Genomic DNA, 25,898 nt, shown 5'->3' on the forward strand with positions numbered 1-25,898 from the left:
GTGTCTTGAGGAAGGTTGTTTCCTACTTTTCTGAGAAATCGCCATATTGATATCCAAAGGGGCTGTATCAGCTTGACCTCCCATTAGCAATGCAGGAGTGTTTGAACAGCGCACTATTAAACACTGTCCTCATTTGGTTTCTGTTGCTATGATGAAACACTGACTGGAGTGGTTTGAAAGAAAATGGCTCCCAAAGGGAGTGCCACGATTAGGAGGTATGGCTTTGTTAGAGTAAGTGTGGTCTTGCTGGTGGAAATTCTGTAGGGGTTAGCATTGAGGTCTCATACATGATCAAGATATCTCCCAGGGTCTACAGACCACTTCCTGCTGCCTGCAAGATGTAGAATTCACAGATACCATGTCTGCCTGTGTGCTGCCATACTCTCACCGTGATGACAATGGCCTAAATCTCTGAAACTCTAAGAAAGATACCACAATGAAATGGTTTCCTTTGTAAGAGTTGCTGTGGTCATGGTGTTTTTCCACAGCAATGGAAACCCCAAATAAGACACTGACCAAAAGCAACTTTAGGAGGACAGTGTTAATTTAGCGTCCACTTCTACGCCATAGTTCATCACTGAGGTAAATCAGGGCAGGAACTGAATCAGAACCACTGAGGAATGCTGCTTACTGGTTTGTTCCCCATGGCTTGTTCGATTTATTTTCTTATACAATCCGAAACCACCTGTCCAGGGATGACACCGTCCACAGTCAGCTATGACCATCAATCATTAATCAAGTATGCCTCAGAAACTTGATTATGGACCAGTCCAATGGAGGCAGTTCTTCAAGTGAGGGTCTTTCTTCTTAGAAGACTAACGTGTATGAAGTTGACAAACAAAAATAACAGAAAGACCCAATGAATCAAAGAAGAAATAATGAAGAAATTAGAAAATAGTTATCAACAAATGAAAACAAAAAATGCAATATACCAGGATTTCTGACAAGATCAAAGCAATGTTGTGAAAGAAATTATATCTATAAGGGATCATAAAAAATGATTATCTTACCAGGTGGTGATGATACACACCTTTAATTCCAGCACTCAGGGAGGCAGAGACAGACAGATCTCTGTGAGTTTGAGGTCAGTCTGGTGTACAGAGTGAGTTCCAGGACAGCCAGAGATACACGGAGAAACCTTATCTCAAAAAAAAAAAAAATGATGGTCTTACTAGGTGGTAGTGGTGCATACCTTTAATCTCAGCCCTCTGGACTGGAGGCAGAGGCAGGTGGAACTCTGTGAGTTCAAGGCAAGCCTGGTCTACAGAGCAAGTTCCAGGGCAGTCAGAGCTATGTAAAGAAATCTTGTCTCAGGAAAAAATAAATAAATAGACCAAACAAACAAACAAACGATGATTTAAAGTGGAAACCCAAACTTAATAATAAAAACTAGGGGAATAAGGGTCAACTCAACCTAAAGTTGGCAGAAAGAAGTAAAGTTCAGATAAAAGATGAACTAAATAAAAAAGAACATCAATAAAATTTTTGTTCTCAAAAAATTTAAATGACTGATAAACATTTGAAAGATGAACTGAAAAGAGATTCGACTCACTAAAATAATGAAATGGACATGACTACCAATTCTACAGAAAATAAAAGGATACAACTATGAGCAATGACATAGAGGAACTGGAACTGTACAGGTAATGACCAAATCCCCCAAAAGGCAAATTTTACCAAGAAGAAACCAGGAGGAAAGAGAACAAGTTGAACAGACTGACAATGAGTAAGGAATCTGAATCTGTAGTGAAAATCATGTCCTGGGGCGGGTGCTTGCATGCCCTGGGGCGGGCGCTTTCACACCCTGGAGCAGGTGCTTGCCTTTAGGTTTCTTTTCCTGTCGCTGTGGTAAAATACTCAACAAAAGCAACGTTAGGGAGAGAGGGTTTGTTTCAGCCCAGAGTTGAAGGTCAATAGGGCAGAGACAGCAAGGCAGCAGGGGCTTGAAATAGCCAGTCCCATCATCTGCACACTGAAGATTCTAGAGCAGGGAATGCATGCCTTCATGCAGCATTCTGTGTCTCCCTAGGGAGTCTAGGTTCCCATGCCCAGAGACAGGTCCCATGCACAATTAACAGAGGTCTTCCGCATCAATTAAAGTCATAAAGGTAACATCCCACAGGCATGACCAGAGGTACATCTCCCAAGTGTTGCTAGGTTCTCTCAAGCTGAAAATAGACATTGACATCAGATTTATTCAAAGAAAAGCTAACATGAAATCTTCTCAAACTTTCTTAAAGAAAAAACAACAGAAATCCTGAAGAGGCAGAAACACTCATTTGTAAACTCGTTCTATGAAGGAGGCATTTCCCTGATGCCAATTCTATAACAAAGTCCTACAAAGAAAGGAAATTACAAGTCAACATTCCCCTAACATAGATGCAAAGATTCTCAATAACATACCAACAAACTGAATTCAACTGTGTATTAAAAAGAATATATTTCTTTTAAGTCAAATACTGGGTGTTCTAACTAGAATCATTAGGCAAGAAAAAGAATAAAGGTATTCAAATGGAAAGAGCAAGGTAAAATTGACTCTATATCTGATATAAGCTTACTATCTAGAATATACTACACATGCTGAAAACCTGTTAGAATAAGTAAACAAACTGAACAAAGTATAACAGAAGAAAATAATCACTGTCCACAAATTGATTAAACTTTTATAAACAAAAAGCAATCCAAAAAGAAGGCTAATAAACTATTTAATTGATAATAAACAGCATCAAAAAGAGTAAAATATTTAGGAACTAACAGTGAAATATGAAAACCTTTTAAACAAAAGCTATCAAACATTTATAAAGAATTTGAATAAGATATAAGTAGAGAGATGCATAATATTTACATAATGTGAAATTTATGATTAATTCCAATGTTCTCCCAAAATCTATATATTATTTAACCCAGTCCCTATAGAAATGCCAGTGTCCTCTTTTCCTAAATAGAAAAATCCATCTAGTCAAAAGAATCCCGAAAGAGAATAAAGTTGGAGAAATCATGCTTTCTAACCTCAAGCCTTTCTCTAACATGGAGTAATCTAAATTCTATATATTACACCATGGACATGAGGATATACATGTAACAAAACCACATCCAAACACTCACATAGATGACCAAATTATTCCTGGAAAAAGTGCAAAATTGTTCAATGGGAAGAAAACAATCTTTTGAATAAATTGTGCTAAGTAAACCAAAATCTACATATAATAGAATGACCCTGGGCTCTGAACATCACACAGAAAAAGGAACTCAACATAGACTTACTGTCTAAATGTAAGGTGTAAAATGATGACGCACTAAGCTGAAACTGCAAGAGAAAACTTCACAGCATCAGACTTGGCTCCAATATCTTAGACATAACACAAAGCTATTGACAAGAAAATAAAAAGTAGACAAAATGGACTTCGTGAAAATGGTTTCTCAGAAACACTTTCAGCAAGGTCAAAGAGAAGTCAGCAGAACACAAGAAGATGTTTGTGAACCATGTATCCGACAACAGACTAAAATCTCTATTATAGAGAAAACTCAAACCTAAAAACTCAACAGAAATCAAACCCAGCTCAAAAAAAGACAAAGGAGCAGGGCATGGTGGTTTACTTCTGTGATGTTGACACCTAGGATACTGAAGCTGGAGGGTCACTAGGAATTCCAGGCTAGCCTGGGCTCCATAGTTTCAAGCCAATGCGGGCTACTCAGTGAGAGCCGTTCTCAAATAGTAAATGGGAGAAGTGCACTTAGACATTTCGAAGAAGGCATATGAATGGCCAATGAACACATTAAAGGAATAAAAAGTCTTGGTCGTCAAGGGAATGCCAATCAAAATCATGAGATAATGACTAAGACTCCACCCCACCCATTAGGGAGGCAATCTAGCAAAACAAATTTAAAAAAACCAAATGTTAGAGAAGATGTGGAAAAATTCGAACCCTATGCACTGTAGGCAGAATAGAAAGTGGTAGATAGCACAAGACACACAGAAAAAATACATGATGTCTTCTTTAAAACCCAATACAATTATCAAATGACCCAGAAATTGTACTTTCGGACATATAGGGAAATGAAGGTCCAAGCCATCATGCTGAGATATATCTCCCATCTGCTAGAATAAATATCACCGAGAAAGTGGATGATAGCCAGTGCATACTTTTAAATTCAGGAAGCAGAGACAGGTAGATCAGAGTGAGGTGAAAGCCAGCCTAGTCTACACACTAAGTTCCGGTCAGTGATGGCTACACAGTGAGAATTTGTCTTTTTTCAAGTAAAAGACAACAAATATTTATGCGACAGTGTAAAAAGAAGGAAACTTCATACATTGTTGGTGGGGAGTGCACACTTGCATAGCCAATATAGAAAATAAAAGGTGGCTCAAAAATTAGAAATAGAACTACAACATGATTTTAAATCTCACTTCAGAGTGTGTGCATGTGTGTGGATGTGTGGATGTGGATGTGTGTGTGTGTGTGTGTGTGTGTGTGTGTGTGTGTATGAAATAAATTCACTATGCTGAGTACCCATTTCTATTCCCACATTCATTACATCATTATTCCCCAAACAGGTATGCCATGGAATCAACCTAACTGTCCACTGACGAACGAGTCATTTAAAATACATAGTAAATATACACATTTGGTACTTGTAAAAAGAAGTAAATCATGGATTTGCAACAGCATCAATGCACTTGGAGAGCATTAAATTAAGACAAATAAGCCAGGCACAGAAAGACAGACGTCATATGGTCTCGCTCACATCTACAAGATTTGAGATCTACACGAATTGAGTCCATGGGAACAAAGAGTAGAATAATGGTTGTCAGAGGCTTGGGGCGAAGTTGGGAAGATGTTGGTCAAAGGGCACAAAACTTCAGTCATGAGGAATATGTTCAGGAGGTCCACTGCACACCATGTTGGCCATCATTAGTAACAAATGATTGAGAAAGACTTTGCACAACTGTCTTCAGCAGCATCATTCACAACAGATTGGGGTAGCGAGACCCAAGTGTCTACAGACAAAGGCATAAGCAAAATATACTACATACATAACATGGACTAGCAGTCAGTGATAAAGAAGGAAGGACATTCTGACCATGCTTCAACATACATGAACCTTGATGATACAGTTAAGTAAAAGAAAGAAGTCCCAACGGACAAATGCTGTACAATTGGCTTCATGTTGGATACTGTGCCAAACTCGCAGAAAGAGAGTAGTAGCGGGATGAGGGGGTGGAAATGAGTTATTGCTTCATGACAGCTGACTTTCAGTTTTAAAATATCAGGCGTGTTTGGCAAACAGATGGCAGCGACAGCTACACAGTATTATGTACTGAATGATATCGGCTTGTACAGAAAAATGGTAAAGATGGTAAATGTTGTTAATTATTTTACCACAGTAAAGGGGGGGATAGGAAAGAGACTTACAGACGTACATGTTGCAGTTGTACTGCATCTGTCACCTCTCTAAATGCCACTTTCCCATAACCACCAATCTTATAGGAAAGTTATGCTTGGTATCTCAGCATTGTTTCGCATGCAGCTTATTCAGTGTGCAGGTTAGTGTTCTGCAGCAATGCTACTCAACAGGGCTTCAGCATGCATCTTAGTTTTCTGCAGCAATGCTACCCAGCATGGCTTCAGCATGCAGCTTAGTGTTCTGCAGCAATGCCACCTGTAGTAATAAGGGCGGTGGTTTTAGCCTGCAGCTTAGTGTTCTGCAGCAATGCTACCCAGCATGGTTTTAGCATGCAGCCTAGAGTTCTGCAGCAATGTTACTCAGCATGGTTTTAGCATGCAGCTTAGTTCTGCAGCAATGCTACTGCCGCCGCTCCTGACGAGACACCTTATTAACCTGCTAGAGATGAAAGAGAGGTGAAGTGATGACAGTCTGCCAGAAAACATTAACTGAGACAGGTGACGCAACACAGCTAACTTGAAAGATGCATGTCCATGGTGATCTTCAACATACATCCTACAAGAGCGGGAAATCCAGGAGGTTAAGGGTCCAGCACACAGGCGCCAGGCTGGGTGATATTCTCCTCACAGCTCTGCGATCACACCACCCTTCTGCATTTCACAGCTCATTCTCTCTCACTTTCTGCCTCCTCCTCCACTGATGGTGAAATCTTAGAAGATACTGTCTGTGCAAAGTATCGTGACTGCAGTACCTGAAATACAGAGCTGAATGGTTTCAGTTTTTTAAATGTCTACCTGATTTATTCAGATTATTGAATATATAACTATCCAACTGAAGTCCACCTTCCTTAAACGTTTTCTTAGGGATTGCATAATACTTAATTTATTTATTACATAAATGCAAACTGTATAATTACTTCTTAAAGGCTGAAATGGAAATTTCGGTTGTCCATCCATGTGAAGACTGGGTCAAATAAAAGACACAGAAATATACACAGCTGATAGAGACCAGTGAGATGGCTCAGCAGTGAAAGAGCTTGTGTTTGATCCCTGTGACTCATGTTGTGGAAAGAGAGAACAGGCGCCAGAAATTTGTCTCTGGCCCTCGTCTGTGGCCTGGCCTGGCCTATACAAACACAAGGAAGAGATCAAGGCAAAGGTATCAAGGGGATTTCTGCGGGCTTAGAAACAGTTCCCGCTAACTCCTGGTACAGGCTCAACGATTTTTCATTGCGCAAAAGCCACTCCAACCGAACAATGTAAGAAGGCCAGAAAGACAGCAGGAATCGGAAGCACATCTCAGCTTCTGTCTTCTTTAATGTCTCCCACAGTCCTCAGGGATTTATACAACCATTCTGATGTCTGTCTCTTCAAAGTCCACGTATACCGAAGTGATCGTGGTGGATGATGTTAAAAAAGTGCATATGGATGGACATTTCCAAACTGTATCTGCAGAAAGCAGGCTCAGAGTTTGCCCTCATAAAAGTTCTTGTCACCAGGTGGTGGTGGTGCACACCTTTAATCCCAGCATTCAGGAGGCAGAGGAAGGTGGATCTCTGTTGGTTCAAGGCCAGCCTGGTCTACAGAGCGAGTTTCCTGACAGCCAAGGCTACACTGAGAAACCCTATCTTGAAAAACAAAAAGCAAAACAAATAAAATCCCAAAAACAAAGAAAAGTTGTCTAACCTAGTCTGATAAGAAACAAAATCAGTAATAGTGATACTTCAAAGTCTTAGGTAGGCCTTCACAAATGGAGTGGGGTACAAAAATGGATATTTAAATACATGACTTACTAACTTATATTTATGCTTGTGTATCTTAATGAAAGTGTTAAATTTTTCCCTTTGCATGTAACTCAGAGGCTAAAAGTGAAATTTCAGAAAGTAAAAAGTAATTCATTTTTCAAAATACATTTAATATATTTCCACCCACCGATGAAATAAATCATGCTGATAAACCACAAAGGATTACAAAATTATTATTACTTTAGCATCTGTAAACTAGACTGATTTAAAACTTCCATTTACTTCTGTGAGGAGCAAAAGGTCACAACTAACATCCAGAATTATAACAGAACATATAACTGGAGACTTCTGTTTGAAGACTCCACAAGTTCATTACATTAACAGAATAATCTAGAATTAATGCACACAGAATTAAAGTCTCACTCTCAATAACAGAGACCTGTGAGAAAAACTCTGAAAAGTAAATTTACTGTTAGATATGTAGGGAATATATTATTCAGAACTATTCCAAAAGCCAAAAATGTAATGCTTACATTTTTACTTTTCAGGAGTCTTTTAAAACCTGCAAAAATATATTGAAAAAAAAGTCAAGCTCCAGTAACTAAAAGACCTGTTCATACAGTTAGATTTTTGTCTATAAAAATAAAAGAAATGGGGGAAGGAGACAAGAAAATATAACTGGGATAAATGTGTTTGAAACATAGTATGTACATGCATGAAAACGTCAGCATGAAACCATTATCAGATATAGTTAATACATGTTAATGAAAATATCAAAAATAGGAGAAATACAGTGACCTTCTGGACATCAGCTTCATAGACAGCACATTCACATCCAGGGCATCAGCTGACCCAGGAGAGAAGCGTGTCAATCAAAAGCAGCCTTTCTTTACCTGCACCCTCCCTTACCAACTGCTAATAATCACTGCTCCACTGGTTGACGCTACTGATGTCAATTCTCTTTACCGGCCCATCTCAATATATGAGAGAACGTACACTTGTCTACTTCTGACTTATTTAACTTAGACTTTCCTTTGATTCTATCATGTTTCTAAAACTTACAGGATTTCATTCTTTTTTATGGCTGAATAACACTCAGGTGTGCTTTCTTACTGTGTTGTAAAGTCCAGTCATCCATTGGACAGCACCTAGGTTGCTCATCTTAGCTACAGTGAATAGTGCCATGAACAGCGTGGAAGTGTCTCTTTGAATGTTGATTTCATTTCCTTGGGGTGAATAGCCAGAAACAGGATAGCAGGGTCTGATAGTGGATCTGTTTTTAGTCTCTAAAGGCTCTTCACAAGGCTCGTCACAACGGTTGAACTAAGTCTCATCACCTTGGCCAAGGAGAGTTCCTTTGCTCTCCACAATCTCATCAGCATTCATTACCTCATTGCTTCGACAGCAGTCATTCTAACGGTGTGCTGACCTTGTTGTAGTTCTTGGTAGCATTTCCCTCATACTATTACACTGGATTTTTTTTGTGTGTTTGTTGGTCACTTTATTTCTCCATTTGAGATCTGTTTATTCCACTCATTGGTCCATTTCATTTGGATCTTTTCATTGTTGTTGCTGTTTAAAGGTTTTTTTATACATTGAACATTAATCCTTTGTTCATGGAGTAGCTGCAAATGTTTTCTTTCATTCTATATGTGGCCCCGCACTTTGGATCCATAGGTGTGCTTGTTAGACAGAATTCTAATCATATAATATTGGTTTACTGTGCTTTGAAGTTGATGTCAGAAAATCACTACCTATACCAATGTCTTCAAGTTTTCCTCATGTAGTTTTCACAATTTCAAGTCTGGATTTTAGGTCTTTGATTTATTTTAAGTTGATCTGTGTTCAGCATGAGAGCTCAAGATCCCATTTGAGATATACAGATATCCAGCTGTCTCAGTCTTATTTTAATGAGTGATTTTACATTTAATTTCTTGAACTTCATATATATGTTTGAAAATCTGCACTACAAAAACAAAAAAAGAAAAGAAAACCGGCTCTATTTACATATGCTGTGTCTAAAGACATCTGAAGCTGAGTGGCTTCAATGGTTGCTTTCCTTATAGATCCCTGGGCATCTTGGTCCCAGTTGGCATCTGTAACATTCTGTTTAAAGGGGATAGAAGGGGAAATGCTAGATGCTTCATTAGAACAAACCTTCAAAAGCATCACAGAGAAAAAAAGTATGTTTCTCCTCTCCCTAGAAAGAAATTACTTTTCCCTTCTTTTTAGGATATATTTCTAATCTGTATTGTCACCACTTTTCTTTGGATTCATTCACTTCCCTAATTGTCTCTATAATATGTAAATCAAAAGTACACATATGTAATCTAGACATGATGACACAGATCCATAACTCCCAGTGTTCATACATCCAAAGCAAGAATATCCTGACTTCAAGGCCAGTCTGGGCTATATTAGCCCTGCTTCGAAACAGCAGAAGCAGCACCAAACTCCTAGATACAACAATTGTATTAGTTACTTCTAGTTTCTGTGATAAAACACCATGACCCAACATAGCTTATAGAAGAAAGAATTCATTTTGATTTATGGTTCCAGAGCATCCATAACGGGAACGGGCAGTCAGGGCAAGAAACTGAGAGATGGCATCTCAACCACACCAAGGAAACGAAGAGAACAAGAACTCAAAGTAAGGTGAGGCTAAAAGCTCTCAAAGCCCACCCCTACTGATGTACTTCCTCTAGCAAGGGAATGAATCTTTTAAAGGTACCATAACCTGTCCCACACAGCACTACAAACCAGGCACTAAGTATGGAATTCCCTGGACATACAAGGACATTTCTCATGACAACAGCCACAGCGTGCTAAGGCATCTTAGCATCCTATTTTCTTGCCATGGGCCTTCTCAAACTATACCTGTCTTTCTTCTTGCTACTTGGGAGGTTATTTTTCGAGTAGGATTCTCTTAATATTAATCAGAATACAGGACACCTGATAAGTGATTTAATAACCTTAAAAGGTTCCCTTACCAAACTAAAAATAATGAAGTCTTGAATTTAATCAACTATACTATTCTGGTCTTCCAGTAAGCAGGCTGGTTGTGAACTCACAGGCTACCTGCCTCAGTTTTTGGAGTGCTGGTATTATAGGATATGCCACCATGCTCAGCTACATGAATCTAATTTAATTTTTTGTTGATACAAATAAATTCTTACTGAACTTGGTTTTTTTCACCTGACTAGAGTAATTAGTATTTTTAAGTAAAGATTTTGTGCTGTATATTTAAGGTACAATAGAGTACGATGTGGTGTGCTATAAGTCAATACCATAAAGGCTGCTTTGGTGAAACAGATAAAAACAGCTAGTATCTCACGTAGACATCCTGTCATTTCCGACATTTTTAAAGCTTTATTTTGTAGCAAAAGCAGCTGAAACCTACTCACATAACATGACAAAAAAAAAAAAAGATTACCAGCTTAATTTTGGTGCCTACAGTCCTTACAATGAATGCTAGATCTGTGACTGTGTCAAGTCAAAGTCCTTAACTACAACTTGACCTTCGTTATTACAGTGAGCATTAACTAGCAGGCTGATAAACACAGTTTTGAGGACTTGAACTGGGTGCGACAGTGAAAAATTAGACTTAAAAATAAAACTGTATTAAATTCTAGGCAAAACAAGGAGCCAGCATCCTACTGCTTGTGTTTTCAAATAAGTGAGATCCTCAGAGTAGTTTGTGAGAGGTCATTTATATCATTGAAGAAATTTTAAAAGACTTCATTTATCATAACACAAATTCTGTTGGTGGCGATGACTCCAGCCACTGGACAAAAGCTGTGCAGGGGTGAGAGCTAAAAGTGTGAGCTTTGGTTTTGTCTTTCGTTGTTGTTCAGCTGGCTAGTTGGGATCTTTCTGTTTGTGTTCCCAGCAGAAGTCACTCAGGTGGACTCCTGAGCTGCTGTGTTATTCGCTGGGAGCAGAAGTGGAGTTAGTAATTTTAAACAGAGCAGGCATTCTATTTAGCCGGTCAGCCAGCATGGCCCTGTCGAGGGATTTTGATTATCTCCAAGTCCTCTCACACTGTGCTTTCATTCACAGCAATCTTTAGCAGGAGAAAGTTCTGTTACTTCTCTGTCAAATGGTAAAACTAAGGCGCACCTGATAGGAAGTTAGCTTTTTCTTTTTTACTGGCTTTAAAAAATTTGTATGCATCCATCACCAGATGAAGGTTCTATGATGATATGCAAGATATTCGTCAGTATTGCTCTCGGATAGGGTCATTTCAGGTTCCCAATCCTCAGCTACCCAAGGAACTAACTGGGAACCTCATGTTGGGCACTTGGGAGCCCCTCTAGGGTCAAATCTCTTGCTCACCCTAAAGTGGTTCCCTTAACTAAGAATTGTGGTTCCGTGCTCCCCTATCCACCTTTCCTTTATCCCAATTCTCCTGATTCCCCAAATCCCCCCTCCTTCCCTTCTACCTTTTCTCTCCCCATCTCCCCTTACCCCCATCCCACCCCACCCCCAAGATCCTAATTTTCTCCCCGGCAATTGGGTCTACTTCCCTTAGCCAAGAGGATAACTATATGTTTTTCCTTGGGTTCACCTTCTTACTTAGCTTCTTTAGGTTCACCTATTGTAGACTCCGTGGCCCTAATTTATGGCTAGAAACCAATTATGAGCGAGTACATCCCATGGGAGGCTGGGAGGAGGTGGAAACTTGTTTTTTGTTTATGTTTTTTTTTCTTCTTTTCTTAATAAAAAAAATTATTAAAAAAAAGAAAAGGATATCAAACTAGAATTGCATATTCAGCGCAAATTTCTTCAAAAAGAATGGTATTTTCAAATATAATTATGAGTTCTGGGCTAGAGAGATAGATAGCTTAGAGGTTAAGAGCATTGGCTGCTCTTCCAGAGGTCCTGAGTTCAATTCCCAGCAACAACATAGTTGCTCACAACCATCTATAATGAGATCTAGTGTCTTATTCAGACATGCAGGCATATATACATAGTAAACAAACAAACAAACAAACAGTCTTTACAAAAAGTATGAGTCCCACAAAAACAAAAAAAAAATTTTGTATGCAGTCTAAATTGTTCATATTCTTTACCCTTGCCCAAATCCTCCTAGATCCCCTGCTCCTTACTATTCACCTAACTTCATGTTCTTTTGTTTCTCTCTCAAAGCAAGCAAAGAATAATAATAATTTAAAAAAAAAAAAACAAGTCAAACCAAACCAACCAAATAAAAAAGCACACAAAAGACAAGCAGTCTAGTTCGTGTTGACCAACTATTCCTGAGCATAGCACCTGACCTGGAGTGTGACTGACATAGAGAAACTGAGTTTCCCTTTCCCCACAGGTGTCAATGGCAAATAGGTACTTGCTAGCGTAGGACCTTGTGTCCACTTCCCCTTCTTGCTGGGATTTTGTCTGCTTTGAGCCTATGCAGGTCTGTGTGCGCTGTCCCCTGAGTCCATATGTGTATCATCACTGTTCAGTCTAGAAGATGCTGTTTCCTTGGAGTCATCCGTCACTCTGGCTCTTACAATCTTTTCACCTCCTCTTCTACATAGAGCCCTGAGCTACAAGATAGGTTTGATGAAGACATTCTATTTGGAGCTTAGTACTTTAAGGTACTTTAAGACACTGTCTGAACACTGTCTGGTTGTGGGTCCCTGTGTTAACCACCATCTATGGAGGGCTGAGCAAGACACAGATCTGTGAGTATATAAATATACAATTGGAAGTTATTTTATTGCTATGCTCATTTAGTAGAATAATAGGAATAGGTTTTCCCCTAGAGTCATGGCCTATTTAGTCTCAGGTTCTACTTTAGCACTGTCAAACATGGGTTCCACCTCATGGAGTGGGCCTTGAATCTACTTTTTAAAGTAGCTGGTTACTAACATAATATTTACTGCTGCTATTATGCAATATATCTTTCAGACCGGTCACAGAGGTTACAGAGTTTGTAGCTGAGGAATATTAGTGATTATTTTTCTCCTCCAGTAGTTTGCAGAATACCTCCCAGAACCATGAATGCTAATCGGTATGGGTAAAGCTTCGAATGGGCACCAGCTCTATTTTTCCATGTTCCATGATACAAATAAAAGACCATCTTCAGCAATAGGGTGTTACCATTAGGTTGTGGGGCCTTTTGTAGTGGTAATATAGCCTATAATATTTCATGGTGTCTATAGGACCCCTTTGGCCAACAACCCAACAAGAAATAATCTATTCCTCATATTGAGGATTTTATTTGGTAGCATAAGACTGGGAACTGTCTTCACCACTAGACAGTGACTCCATCTAAATCAGTAAATTTTTTCTTGGTAGAATTATTACAGTTAATAAAATATAAAATATTGTAGAATTAGAATATGTATTGGAATTCTATAATTTTATGTGATTTAAGATTAATCATCCACTACTAGTATCTTTTGGGGGTGTTTTCGCAGGGAGGTTCAAGACAGGGTTTCTCTGTGTGGCTTTGGAGACTGCACTGGCGTTGACTCTGTATACCAGGCTGGCCCCAAACTCAAAGAAATCTGCCTGCCTCTGTCTCCTACGTGCTTGAATTAAAGCATGTGCCACCACAGCCCAGCCACTACTATTCCTCCACGCTTCTCAATAGAAGACAGAGTCTAATGTATGCCAAGTTGACTGAAAATGACCTTGAACTTCCTGATTTTCTTGCCTCTACTCAAAAGTGCTAAAACTGCAGATGTGAGCCATCATACCTGGTTTAGGCAATGCAAGGGATTGAAACCAGGGCTCTTTTTCTACGGTACTCTATTGACTGAGCCACATGTCCCCAAAAAGAGCCCTCTTAACAAAGAAAAACACATCTAAGTCACATTTGATTGGGCTACAGTCCGTAGAATGCTCCTTTACAAAACTAAAGCAAACCCAGGATAGAAAAGCATATCAAACAGGAACACCAGGATCAAATTCTATACTCTGTAAAAATCGTAAGACCACAGAATCAGTTCTACCTGCAAACAAACTTCAAGGATAAATAAAGAGGTAGAAACAAGTGTAAAAAGGGGGAAGAGTCCTAAGGATTATGTCAAGATAAGAAATTATTTATAAGTATGAATAGTATGTTAGGTAATTTATCATACTGTGGAAATGCTGACAAATGTTACTATGGTACCTGCACTGTGGTTTTAAAGGGCACTAACTTTCAGAAATGCATGCTAAAGTACTCACGGATGTAAGTACAGAATTTCCTGAATTATGCCTTTCACAATCCATGTGCTGGAAGAAATGAAAGTAGAGTTGAAATCAATTTCCCCACAAGCTGATCACTGCCAAGGCTAAATGAGAGCTTTATGGAGCTTCCATGTTTTTCCTTGGCCTCCCATAGCAGCTGAGACTCCCAGATTAGCTGGCCAAACAACACACTCTCATTCCCTTCTGAGGTGCCCCCCTTATTTGCAGAAGGCCACTCCCTTGATGCATTGGTCCATGGCTTTGATGTGCACCTGTCCTTGTGGCCTCTGCTCTTTCTTGCAGATGACCACCTTCTGGTGTCTTCCTCCACAGTCTACTCTTTTACTGTGTCTGTCCCTAGGGTCTCTCTTGTGTGACTAAATATCCTCTTACAAGGACGCTGGGCCAGTTGAAATAGAGTCCACACTAACAATTCCATCTTAATCTAAGTATTTCTTTAAAGGATGTATCTTCAAAAAGAGTCACACCCTCACATATTAGGACTAAGGCTTCAAAATGGGACTTTCAGAGGGACACACCTCAAACCACAACAGTATGATAAAAATATTCACAAAATATAGTATTTAGATACAGCATTTAAAATCAAAACAAATGTATAAATCTCATAGATTCATAAAGTAAAATTAAAAGATATGGATTGTTCTTGGCTTAGATCTTAAACTTGTCTCGTGTTTTCACCTTTTTGTTTACACACACTTGTCTCTAGAAGGATGAAGCAGTCTGTTTTCCTTGTAGTGAGGTTCCAACATCTGAGAAACTAAATTGCATCCACAGGGAAAGGAAATCTTGTGATGCAGTAGACAGCTTTACTCAGGAGAACATTATCCATCTTTTAAAAATATATTGACTCTAAACATATTAAGTTTAATTTAATTTAAATTAAGCAGAAATCTAGAAATAGATGTGATTTACTAACAAACTAGTTAGGAAAACTTGTAATTGAAGCCAGTGCCCTACATATCTATGTCTACTTCAATGGAGACCATTATTCAAGGCCCTAATGCTTTTTTTTCTCCATCTTATGCAACAGGATTCACATGAAACCATATAGAATATTCACTTTCCACAAATATTGTACGATAATACTCCATCTGTAAGTCAGCAATGACTTGGGGCAAGTAAGGTCATAAAATTTGAAGTGAGGACATGCACAATTGTACAGTAGGGACTAAAAAAACCGGCTTTCCGAAAGATTAAAGTATAGCTAAGTCTGGCTTTAGATAAACTCACATTAAATTTTTTGTTGAATTTTTTAGTTAGCAATAAATATTCCAAGGGTCACTAGTGGGCTTACGAAGAGTTTATGCACTATCAAGCTACACTGAAACCAAAACAAGCACTCCAAAGGAAGTGATGATCCTATGTCAGTCAAGCTTTCTGTGCTTCCTCTGGAACATTTTCTTCCAGGTGATACTTCACCGTGTAAGCACCAGAATGACAGAGCAACCGAGTTCTGCCCACGTGAACAATAACCGCGGATTGGAGCTGTTAGTAAAGGCTAAACAAGGCTAAAGAGAGACGTGAGCTGCCTTCAAGGATCTTAGCAGCTCACAGCTGGAAAGACTTTGAGCCTATTCCCCACAGCTTATGCGGATAGAGCCAGGGTAGCCTGTCCACTCTTATTTGTCCTTCAGAAATAATCACTTCCTCCGGGAAACATGTCCTAGCCCAAAGGCTGGAGCTTGTCAGATACTGGCTGCGGCTTCCCTTTTCATTCTTCTCTACTAGACAACAATTCTGTTTCTAACTGTCTGTCAGAGCAGGTTAGCTCTGTGCCTTAGTCCGTCTGGGTTGCATAGACTGGGTGACTTACAAGACATGGAAATTTGCTTCTCCTAGCGCTGAAGGCTGCGAAGTCCAAGAACAATGCCCTGACAGGCGTGTAGCCATGGGCTCCCCTCCTGGCCCAGGAATGTGCCTTCTCTCTCTACCCTCACTTGCTCCTTTGTTATATTAATCACAAATATGGGGCGTCTGCTCTCAGGACACTAGCACTTCCCAAAGTGCTCTCCTCCCAATCCCATCCTCCCAAGGGGTCCGGGTTTCAACTTACTACTGTGGGGTAGACACAATATTCAGAACACAGCAATCTATTACTAGATTTGAAGATACTAGACAAGAGTAGACCACATTTGATTTTGACTGGTCAGTTCTAGAACACTAGTACCTACCATAGCAGACTGAATGAAAATAAACATGAGAAAGTGAAAAATTCTGAAGACATTTAGAAAGACTTTGATGCTGAGATTCCCAGGCAGCCTGGAGAGGTGGCGCGTGTGCTTCTGTGTAGGCCATGTCTCAGGGCTGAGTAGCAGTGAGGCTAGGGGATGGAGGAGACTTGACTAAATGTTGGGGTTTTTTATTACATTCCTGAGAATGTACTGAATTTTGTTGGGAAAGATTATGTTTATTACATCATAGATTTCATTTTAGTAATTGGTTCCATTCTGATCGGTTTATAGAGTTAATAACATATTTCTATATGATAGATTACATGCGACCTCAAATGTCATTTGATGTTTCACCCGGGATTCCTATCTTCTTCTCTCCCTACTCCTCAAAGCTGAAGAACAGCAATAGAGTTGTTGGGATACAGAAGACTTCAGGAAACAGTTGTCAACAGTGAGGTGAGGTCAGCCTTGGTTAGCACTGTTTCTGATATCCTTAGGATCCACTGTGCAAAAGTAAATGCAGAATTGGCAAACGACACAAAGTCATTCCCTCTGCATTTCTCTTTCTGCTGATTTGAATTTTTCACAAGGGTCCAATTTTCCATAGGAACAGATCAGATTTACAGCAAATACAAAGATTGCATCTTTTATTTATAAGGAAAAAAATCCTAAAACCTCTCAAATACTTTTCATTAAAACAGCGTGCCCTGTTGTACTGGCTCTAAGAGTATTAGTCAAGCATTACATGACTTTTGCTATTCTGGCGAAGGTCGGTGTGCTCATAAGTTAATGAAACTATCGGGCCAGACCTTGCTGACGGAATTCCAGTTTTCAGTGAAATTTAGAGGACTTGGTAATATAGAAACCACTGTCCATGTTTGCTACTCTGCTTCTGGTCTGTCTTCCTTCTGAATTCTTTTCTTTCTTCTAAAAGTATCCTCCATCCTTAAATTGATTTATAGGCAATTATAGAATTAGAAAAACAATGTTATTAACTAATATTAAAAGAAACAGAGATAGATAAATTATTTTGAATCATATTACATCACTTGAGAGGATTTTGAAGGAAAGTGGGGGAGGTAGATAGGATAAGGACAGGGAATAACAAAATTGATGAGGAGAGGTGGCAAGTGACAGCAAGACAGGAGAACAGGACTGCTGACAGTGCACACACACACACACACACACACACACACACACGCACCAGGCCAAGGGATGGAGCAAGCTCCATGCACAACAGGACCATGACACGCCAAGCATGTTATGGAGATAGCTCTACGACCTTTCAATGTATGCTAGCTCTTTGTGGGAACTTCATTCCTTACTACAAGGCTAGGAGGCCAAGCTCTGCATTACTGAGAGGATATGAAGAGAACAGGAGCCCCACAATTTCAAATGCTCACTGCTTTCATTCTGTATATGTCCACACTTGAAAACCAAGGAGCATGTGCTTAACTTCTATTTCACTTTATTTATGCTTATGATTGCACTAATATTTATAACTTTCTATGCTTTCTACAGCTTTAAGTAGAACCTGTAATCCCCCTGACTAGTGTAACTTCAAATATGCCTTTGAGGGGGAGATGTATAAGGTATGGATGCTGCTGGTCCATAGACCACAGCATAGATAGACGATGACACGAACATGCTTGGTTGGGCACTAGTCTGCTCTACTGTCCTATGAATTCCTGCATTTTCCCTCTGTTTCACTGGTGAGGAATTTCCAGGTGCAATTGCAGTGAGTACACAAGAAGAGAAAACACTCTAAAAATTAGAAAACCCTCTACTTCAAGGAGAATAATAATAACTTCTTAAGTTGCCCAAGGGTAGACTATTTTTGATAGCCTTGTATTATATATACCTCAAGTCAATCATTGAACAGATTCACAGTAGCTAATGTTCCTTTCTATAAGTGAAGTGCTATGTCTGCCCAAATTACAAAGTATTTGTTTCATTAATGCATAGGATAGCAAGTCACTGTTCAAATATCTCTGGGAAGTGAGGTGATAACAGATGAAATTTTCCAGATAACTGGTGTGTACCTTTAATTTTCCAAACATTTATGTTTAATTGAAATGTTTTCAGTATTAGCATTCTCAGCAAATATTAGATCTACAGAATACCATTTGACTTATCTAGAGTCACACTCATTGATATTTTTTATTCAACAGTATGGGATGGCAAGAGATTCTCAGGTCCATACGGAACTGTGTGCTCCCAGACAATGGAGCCTCGCAAGACCCTCTAAAGGTTCTCGATCTCTTGGGAGCCATCTTCTGCCTCTCTCTGATCAGCCACCACAGCACACTATTGATTGCCCTCCTCTTGCAATTTATAGTCTGATTTTATGTGCATGTGTGCCTCTATGTGTGTGTGCATGTACGTGCATACATGTGTGTGTGAGAGAGAGAGACAAAGAGAGAGAGAAAGAGACATACAGACAGATAAACACACACAGAGGGGGAGAGAGAGAGAGGAAGGAAGAAAGGAAGGAAGGAAGGAAGGAAGGAAGGAAGGAAGGAAGGAAGGAAGGTCTCACTATGTAGCTCTGGGTGGTAGAGCAAGTTGGACTAATTTTCAAAGAGGTTCACTTGCCGCTGACACCCAAGTGCTCAGACTAAAGGTATGTGCCATGATGACCACCTGATGCTTTGTTTTTCATATGATACTCTGGGAAAGATTATAAAACTGGCTCCTTTTTCACTTCTATTTACTTAGACTTCATACTGCCAAGAATGGAATTCATAGCTAAACAAGGGCTTCATCACTGAGCCACAACCCCAATCTTCCTCTTATGTTTTCAAAGCAGCAGCCCCCTTTCAGGGTTTTGGATTACTGGTTACTTGAATCAATAGAATCTTTTCAAGACAAATGCACAGGTTTGAGTCCTCTTAAAGTACCCCTTTCAGTGGCCATGGAATACTCACTGATCCCGGTGTCCTTACAGTACTGGACCAAGTACTGTCCCATGACTTTTAGTAGACGGTTGTATTCTTGGACATTGAGGAATTCTTGTTTATTATGGGATGGTTCCATGATCTCCAAGGGAACGTTGACAATTCCAATCACACCTGCACCAAGTCTGGGGGAGTAAATACATGTATGAACTTTGTAAAATCTGGCTAAAGAAGAAGAAAAGGCAAACATGTACTTGTCACTTGCAACCAAATCTTCCACAGATAAAATCAATTGCCTTTGTGTGGACCATACCAAAGTTATTAGGCTATCTTAAATATATTTAATTATTCATGGTGATTTTCTGGGGGGCGGGGGTTGTATCCTATAGTGCCATTTCAGTATGCCATTGATTTATTGCCAATACTCTTTCCAACCTGGGGAATCTTATGCCTTTACAGAGAGAATCACTTTCTTTTTCCCCATTTCATCTGCTACGTATCTCACAATTGCAGTGGTCTTTGGGGGTGTCCACTGAGTTCTACTAAGGAAAGATAACAGGCCCAGAGGGTGATGACAGGTATCTGATTATTAACCTGATGTGCAAAGGTTTCTGGGTTCTCTTCTGCTTTTCTAGGACCACAGGATATACATTCACTTGGGCTATTTTGATTCTTGACATCACCAGATTTTGGGTAAAACCCACTGCTCTTGCAATAGCATTCCTCACACCGTCCCAAATTGAGGCCCCCGTCTGCTTTGTGCTTCACTACTGTCTTCCTCTCCCTCTCCCTTTATTGCTCATTTTGCAAGTCTAATCTGTGTCTCACACATATGGCCTACGTGACTTCCTTGTTTCGTTTCCTGCCCTTTTCTCACAACACACCTTTACTCATGGATCCAAGGATCCATTCATGCAGTCATTCAAAGTCAGCACCTGAGCCTGTTCCAGAAACTAGGAACTTAGACAAGAGCAAGAAAGATGAGGCCTCTGTCTCTCATTCACTGCAGAATGGCAATCATGGCAGTAGTAAGTAGATAAATGGGCACAGTTATTTCTCATGGTGATAAGTGGCTTTAGGAAAATAAAGTGAAAAGTAGCAGTGGGTGTGACCATAGGGCCCAGTTTCACTTAGGTAATCAAGGAAGAGACTTCAGCACTCATGTCTGAACAACATCCCAAGGTGAACAGTTGAAAGATCTAAAGACAGGAGGTTTAATAATACCAATTGCTAAGGTAGCTAATCAAATCTTATGCAAAAAAACCAACTAAGTTGAATTTTTTAAAAATCATTTTACAAGGCCGGGCGGTGGTGGCGCACGCCTTTAATCCCAGCACTCGGGAGGCAGAGGCAGGCGGATCTCTGTGAGTTCGAGACCAGCCTGGTCTACAAGAGCTAGTTCCAGGACAGGCTCCAAAACCACAGAGAAACCCTGTCTCAAAAAAAAAAAATCATTTTACAAATAAAAAAAAAGAACTAACTATCCCAACTTGCAGATCACACAACCTTGTGCTTCAAAGACCCTAAAGAGTCTACTGAAAATTCTTAGGCCTCAAAAATCCTTTTCAGCAATGTCCCAAGATACAAAGTTCACCATACAAAAAAATCAATAGCTTGAGTTTGTATCTTCTTATCTTTTAATACTTTATTGGCACATGTTAATTATGCATGATAATGACTTAATAGCTTTTTAAAATGCCAGTTATGGGGAAGGGAATCCAATTCACAGAATCAAAACAATTAGAATAAACCTAAGCCAGGAAATAAAAGACTTCTACAATGAAGTCTTTGAGACACTGAAGAAAAAAACATAGGGAAAATCTCCCATGTTCATGGATAGGAATAATCAATATTTTGAAAACAGGTGTATTACAAAATACATAGATGCACCAAACAAGAAAAAAATAATAAAATTCAAATTGAAGCACAAAATATTTTTCCAAATAACTAAAGCAATCCTTAGGGGGAAAGACAGTGTAAGAAGATCCCAATGCTGCAGGCATTATAGAGCCATACTCAAGAGCAATAGCACAGAAAATATACCTGTGGAACAATAGAATAGAATGAAGGACCCAGAAACAAGCTTACACAATTGCAGATCTCTAACTTATGGCAAAGCTGTCAAAACTGTATGCTGTAGAAAGACTAGTGCTCTGAATATTGGATTTTCACACATAGAAGAGTGAAATTAGATCCATATCTCCCACCTTGACCATTAAAAATGGGTCAAAGATCATATTGTAAGACCTGAAACTTTCCCACTGCTAAAGAAAAACACCTCAAAATATAAGCATGGAAGTTGATTTTTCTAATAGGGGTTCCAATAGCATGGGGAACAATCCTAAGATTATAAATGGGTTTATAAAATTAAAAAGCTTTTGCATAGCAAAAGCAACAATCACAACAGTATGAAGAAATCACATACATCGCAGAAGAAATATTTATTAGTTACATATCAGATGGGGATTAATATCCAGGACCTATAACTTCAAAAACTAAATGCCATAAAACAAAATCATATCATCAATAATTGGATGAATGAACTAAAAAGGATAATTCTGAAAAGAATAAAGTCACATAACCAATATATATTTTAAAAGGAATTCAGCATCACTAACCATCAGGGAAAATAGAAATTAAAACTGCTTTGGAATTTTGTCTTACCCTAGTAAGAATGGCCATCACCAAGAAAATGAAGGCAACAAACGCTGATGAAGATGTGGACAAAGAAGAACCCTATCCACTGCTGGTAAAAATGCAAGCTTATGCAGTCATAAGGGAATTCGGTACAGAGGTTCTTCATGAAACAGAAGGCAGAGATATCACATGACCCAGCTCTCTCATTCTTGAGCATCTACCTGAAAGTCTCTGTCACCATATCTCAGGGATATATATATATATATATATATATATATATATATATATATATATATACTACTATACCAGTCAATAGGAGTCAGCCTAGCCATCCATCAATAGATGAATGGATAAAGAAAACGGGGTTCATATAGGAAGCAAAATCTTACTCAGCCATAAGGAAAAATGAAAATATGACATGAGAAGGAAAATTCACAAAACTGGAAAACATTATGCTGAAAGAAATGACAGGCTGTGAATGACAAATAGAGCCTATATTCTCTATTTTTTAAAGTTTAGATTTATATGTACAGTTGTGTGCATATGAATGTATCTATTGGTCATAGAACTCAAAAAAAGGACCATGAGAGGGAAGGAAAAGTTCTTAAGAAAAGTGTGAAATAAAACGTGTAAAGAGCTGAAGAGATAGCTCAGCGGTTAAGAACAAGTACTGCTCTTGCAGAGGACCCGAGTTTGATTCCCAGCACTTGCATTCAGGTCACTCACAACTGCTTGTGATGTCTCTGCCCTCCAAAGGCATCTGTATTCATATGACACACTGAAACCTAATAAACGTCAATCTAAAATAAAAAAGAAAGAGAACATGTGCTGGAATGCATGTGATCAGAACATAGAAAGGCAGACTCACTAGGTGGGGGTGGGAGGGAAGAAAGGGAATTAGCTGGAAGGGTAAGAGAGCTTTGAAGGGCATGGGGGAAAGGAATGCCACACATATGAAGATGCCATGATGAAACTGGTCACTTTGTATGCTATCCTTAAAACTGAATAACAACAAAATATTGTTCTCACTGGTGGTGCACAACTTTAAAGGGCACTCATGCTCCTCAACAAAAGATGGTCACCCTTGACCTTTATGTCTGCAGGGCTTAGTCCAACCCTACAGGCACAAGAAAATGCAACCCGCTTTTGCCCGAGCAATGAATGAAGAGCTAGTTCCCTGAGCATGAGACTGAAAGAAGACCAAAGCCCCCCACCCCCACCCACTCACTCCACCCCTCTCAGACATCATGTCTGAATCTGTTCTTTTCCACCATGTCTCTATCTTTTGTCCTTTTGGTTGTGAGACTGGCCTTTAATAGCTGGACCATCTCTCCCTTTCTCTATGATGTCTTTGTAAGATTCCACATAACTGTCAAAGCAGTTCATGGTAATTTAGCACCAGAATACATTAATCTAGAATCTAAACAGACTGGAGGTGTTTGCTAATAAATATCATGCAGGTAACCGGCAAGAGCTGCAAAATCTGTAATAGGCTTCCTTACAAGGTAAGAGCTTGGTTCCCCACCCCCTGTTAATATTTCTTTAATTTCTATTTTTTTTTAATTGGTAAAATATTGGACATTTGAAAAGATGATATAAGGGATTGAAAGACATAAGGAAAAGCATTAGAAACAATATTTTTCTAAAAATGTGATTTTCTTCTGAGACCAGCATACAGCCTCATGTTATTATAAGTTAGGCAGATTAATTCCATGAGAGGAAAGCTGAGAGGCAAACGGGACTCGTATTGTGATGAATCTAGCACCACAGACAGAAGTGGACTGTGGGCTCCCTGCACTGCCTTTGACTCAAGAAAGAAGTTTACTTACAAGGACTTCATTTTCAGCTGGGGACCAACCTTCTCGTGCATTTTAATCAGCCGGTTATTACTGTAAATGAACATTCCAGCTTGGTTCTGGTCTTCTATGTGCACTCCGAAGAACAAGGAGAGTATTCTTGCTTTCCTCAATGCCCTAGAATTGTATTTACAAAGGCAGTTAAAAGTGCTCTATCAAAGCAAAATATAAAATTTATACAAGTGCCTGATAATAAAACTCCGAAGACAGACATCAAAAGAATGATCTATAACATGACAGATATTTTGCAAAAACCTGGTGGATATAGCTATGGGAGAAACAGCACCATGTATTGGACACTGATTCAAATCATCCACCTCTTTCCAAAGAACACTGCCCCCAGCCCTCCAGGCTGTTGCTATCTAACTGGTGCTGTAGCTGTATCAGGACATCTGTTTCCACATAATGGGGAACACATCCGGCTGGAGGCCATGACCGTGGGTCCACTCTCGTACTTCTCTGGCTATGAAATGAGCTCTGTCGTCAGAAGCAATACAGTGTGGAATACCATGATGATGAATAGTGCATTCTGTAAGTCCATGGATGGTGGTTTTGGCATAAGCATTGTGTGCAGGAAAGGCAAATTTATAAGCAGAATACTCCACTAAGGACAAATTGCCCTTTTCATAGAGGGAGTCCTTCAATGTCAACTTGCCACCACATGGCTGTCTGGTCACTCTGGAGAATGGTGACATATCTGATGCTCAGTGCTTGACTCTGATGTTGACTTTGTTCATAGGTCCACTGGTTAATGACAGGGGTGACTAGGGAAAGAGGTTGATTGACCACAGAACAGATAATTGTGTATACTTGATTACTAAACTCCTCAGCTAGCTGACATCATCTTTTGATGAGCATTTACATGGGGCACAAATATCTTCATATCCTACACTCATTTGCAGAGATCCATCCACATACATCTTTCCCAGATATCTCCCACCAATTGTCTAATCAAGTTCTGTTCAAGTCCCTGTCCATCCACTGACCTACAGCATGAAAATCAATGAAGAGATTGTCCGTTTACCTTCCAAACAAAATAGATGACCATGTGTACTGCCCAAAGTTTTGCCCACTGTGAAGATTTCCCTTCACCAGTGTCTTTCAGAGGTGTTTCAAAAAGGGGCTGTAATGCTGCAGCTGTCTACCTCTGGGTGGAGTCTTCAGAACGTGCATAATCAGCAGTCAACTAGGCCCTGTCTTCTCTTCCTCAGTCAACTGATCACAGGACATAGTCCTTGCAGCTATAGCTGCATGCCTGGGAGGCTGCAGCACTCACAGGAGCAGAAACCATAGGCATTTGGGCAGTTTCTTCATGTAACCCGTCTGTGCCTTCAGGACCCAGTCTGGCGGATCACATATTTGATATTCTATTGCTGCTGTGAAAGTCCTACTTTATGGCTCAGTGGGTCAGATAATACCCAGATCATGATGGGCAGCTCAAGTTCCATGGCAATTTGGTGGCCCACTCTCAGACTTGCAGTTTTCACTAAGGTCTGATAGCAGGCAAGGAGCTGGCATCCCCTCACCCTTTTTCATCTTATGACGTTAGCGATGGGCATGTCTTCTGAGACTTTCCATAGTGGAGGATTAGAGTGACATAGCATACCCATTCTAATGTTGCCATTTCCCTGAGTCTTCAAATCCTTTCATCAGTACTAAGCGAAGAGTTATTGCGCATCTCCAACTCATTTTCCATAGGCCATCTTTTGACAAAGTTTCCAGTTAGTTAGTCAAACTTTTGACAACTATTTTTAACTGTGTAAAAATAGTTTTCCATAGTAAACCTAGGAGCTCCACACAATGAGCCCACACCAAAGAATTCAGCCTGATCCAGCTTTATATTCCTTCCAACGTTACCCCCACCCCTAAATTCTTTTCCCACGCATTCCCCAGACTTCTGTTTAAATGAATTAGTAAACTCATCTAGCTCTTCAGGAATGTAGTGGCATTTCAATTGTATTTTAATAAATAAAGCTTTCCTGAACAT

At 39.5% G+C, this 25,898-nt stretch overlaps 1 protein-coding gene across 1 annotated transcript in view; it reads right to left on the reverse strand.

Annotated features, from left to right (window-relative positions):
- Morc1 (MORC family CW-type zinc finger 1) overlaps positions 1-25,898 on the reverse strand; it is a 308,590-nt gene that overhangs the window by 91,495 nt on the left and 191,197 nt on the right. Inside the window, exons 14-15 of the mRNA XM_041673094.1 lie at positions 23,885-24,028; positions 19,449-19,603 (exon numbers count right to left, since the gene is read on the reverse strand). Of these exons, the coding sequence (XP_041529028.1) occupies positions 19,449-19,603; positions 23,885-24,028 (299 nt within the window). The remainder of the gene's footprint in view (positions 1-19,448; positions 19,604-23,884; positions 24,029-25,898) is intronic.

Source organism: Microtus oregoni, unplaced genomic scaffold, assembly GCF_018167655.1.
Source record: "Microtus oregoni isolate MIOR12 unplaced genomic scaffold, Mior012 000023F_ref0000262, whole genome shotgun sequence".
Taxonomy (NCBI): domain Eukaryota; kingdom Metazoa; phylum Chordata; class Mammalia; order Rodentia; family Cricetidae; genus Microtus; species Microtus oregoni.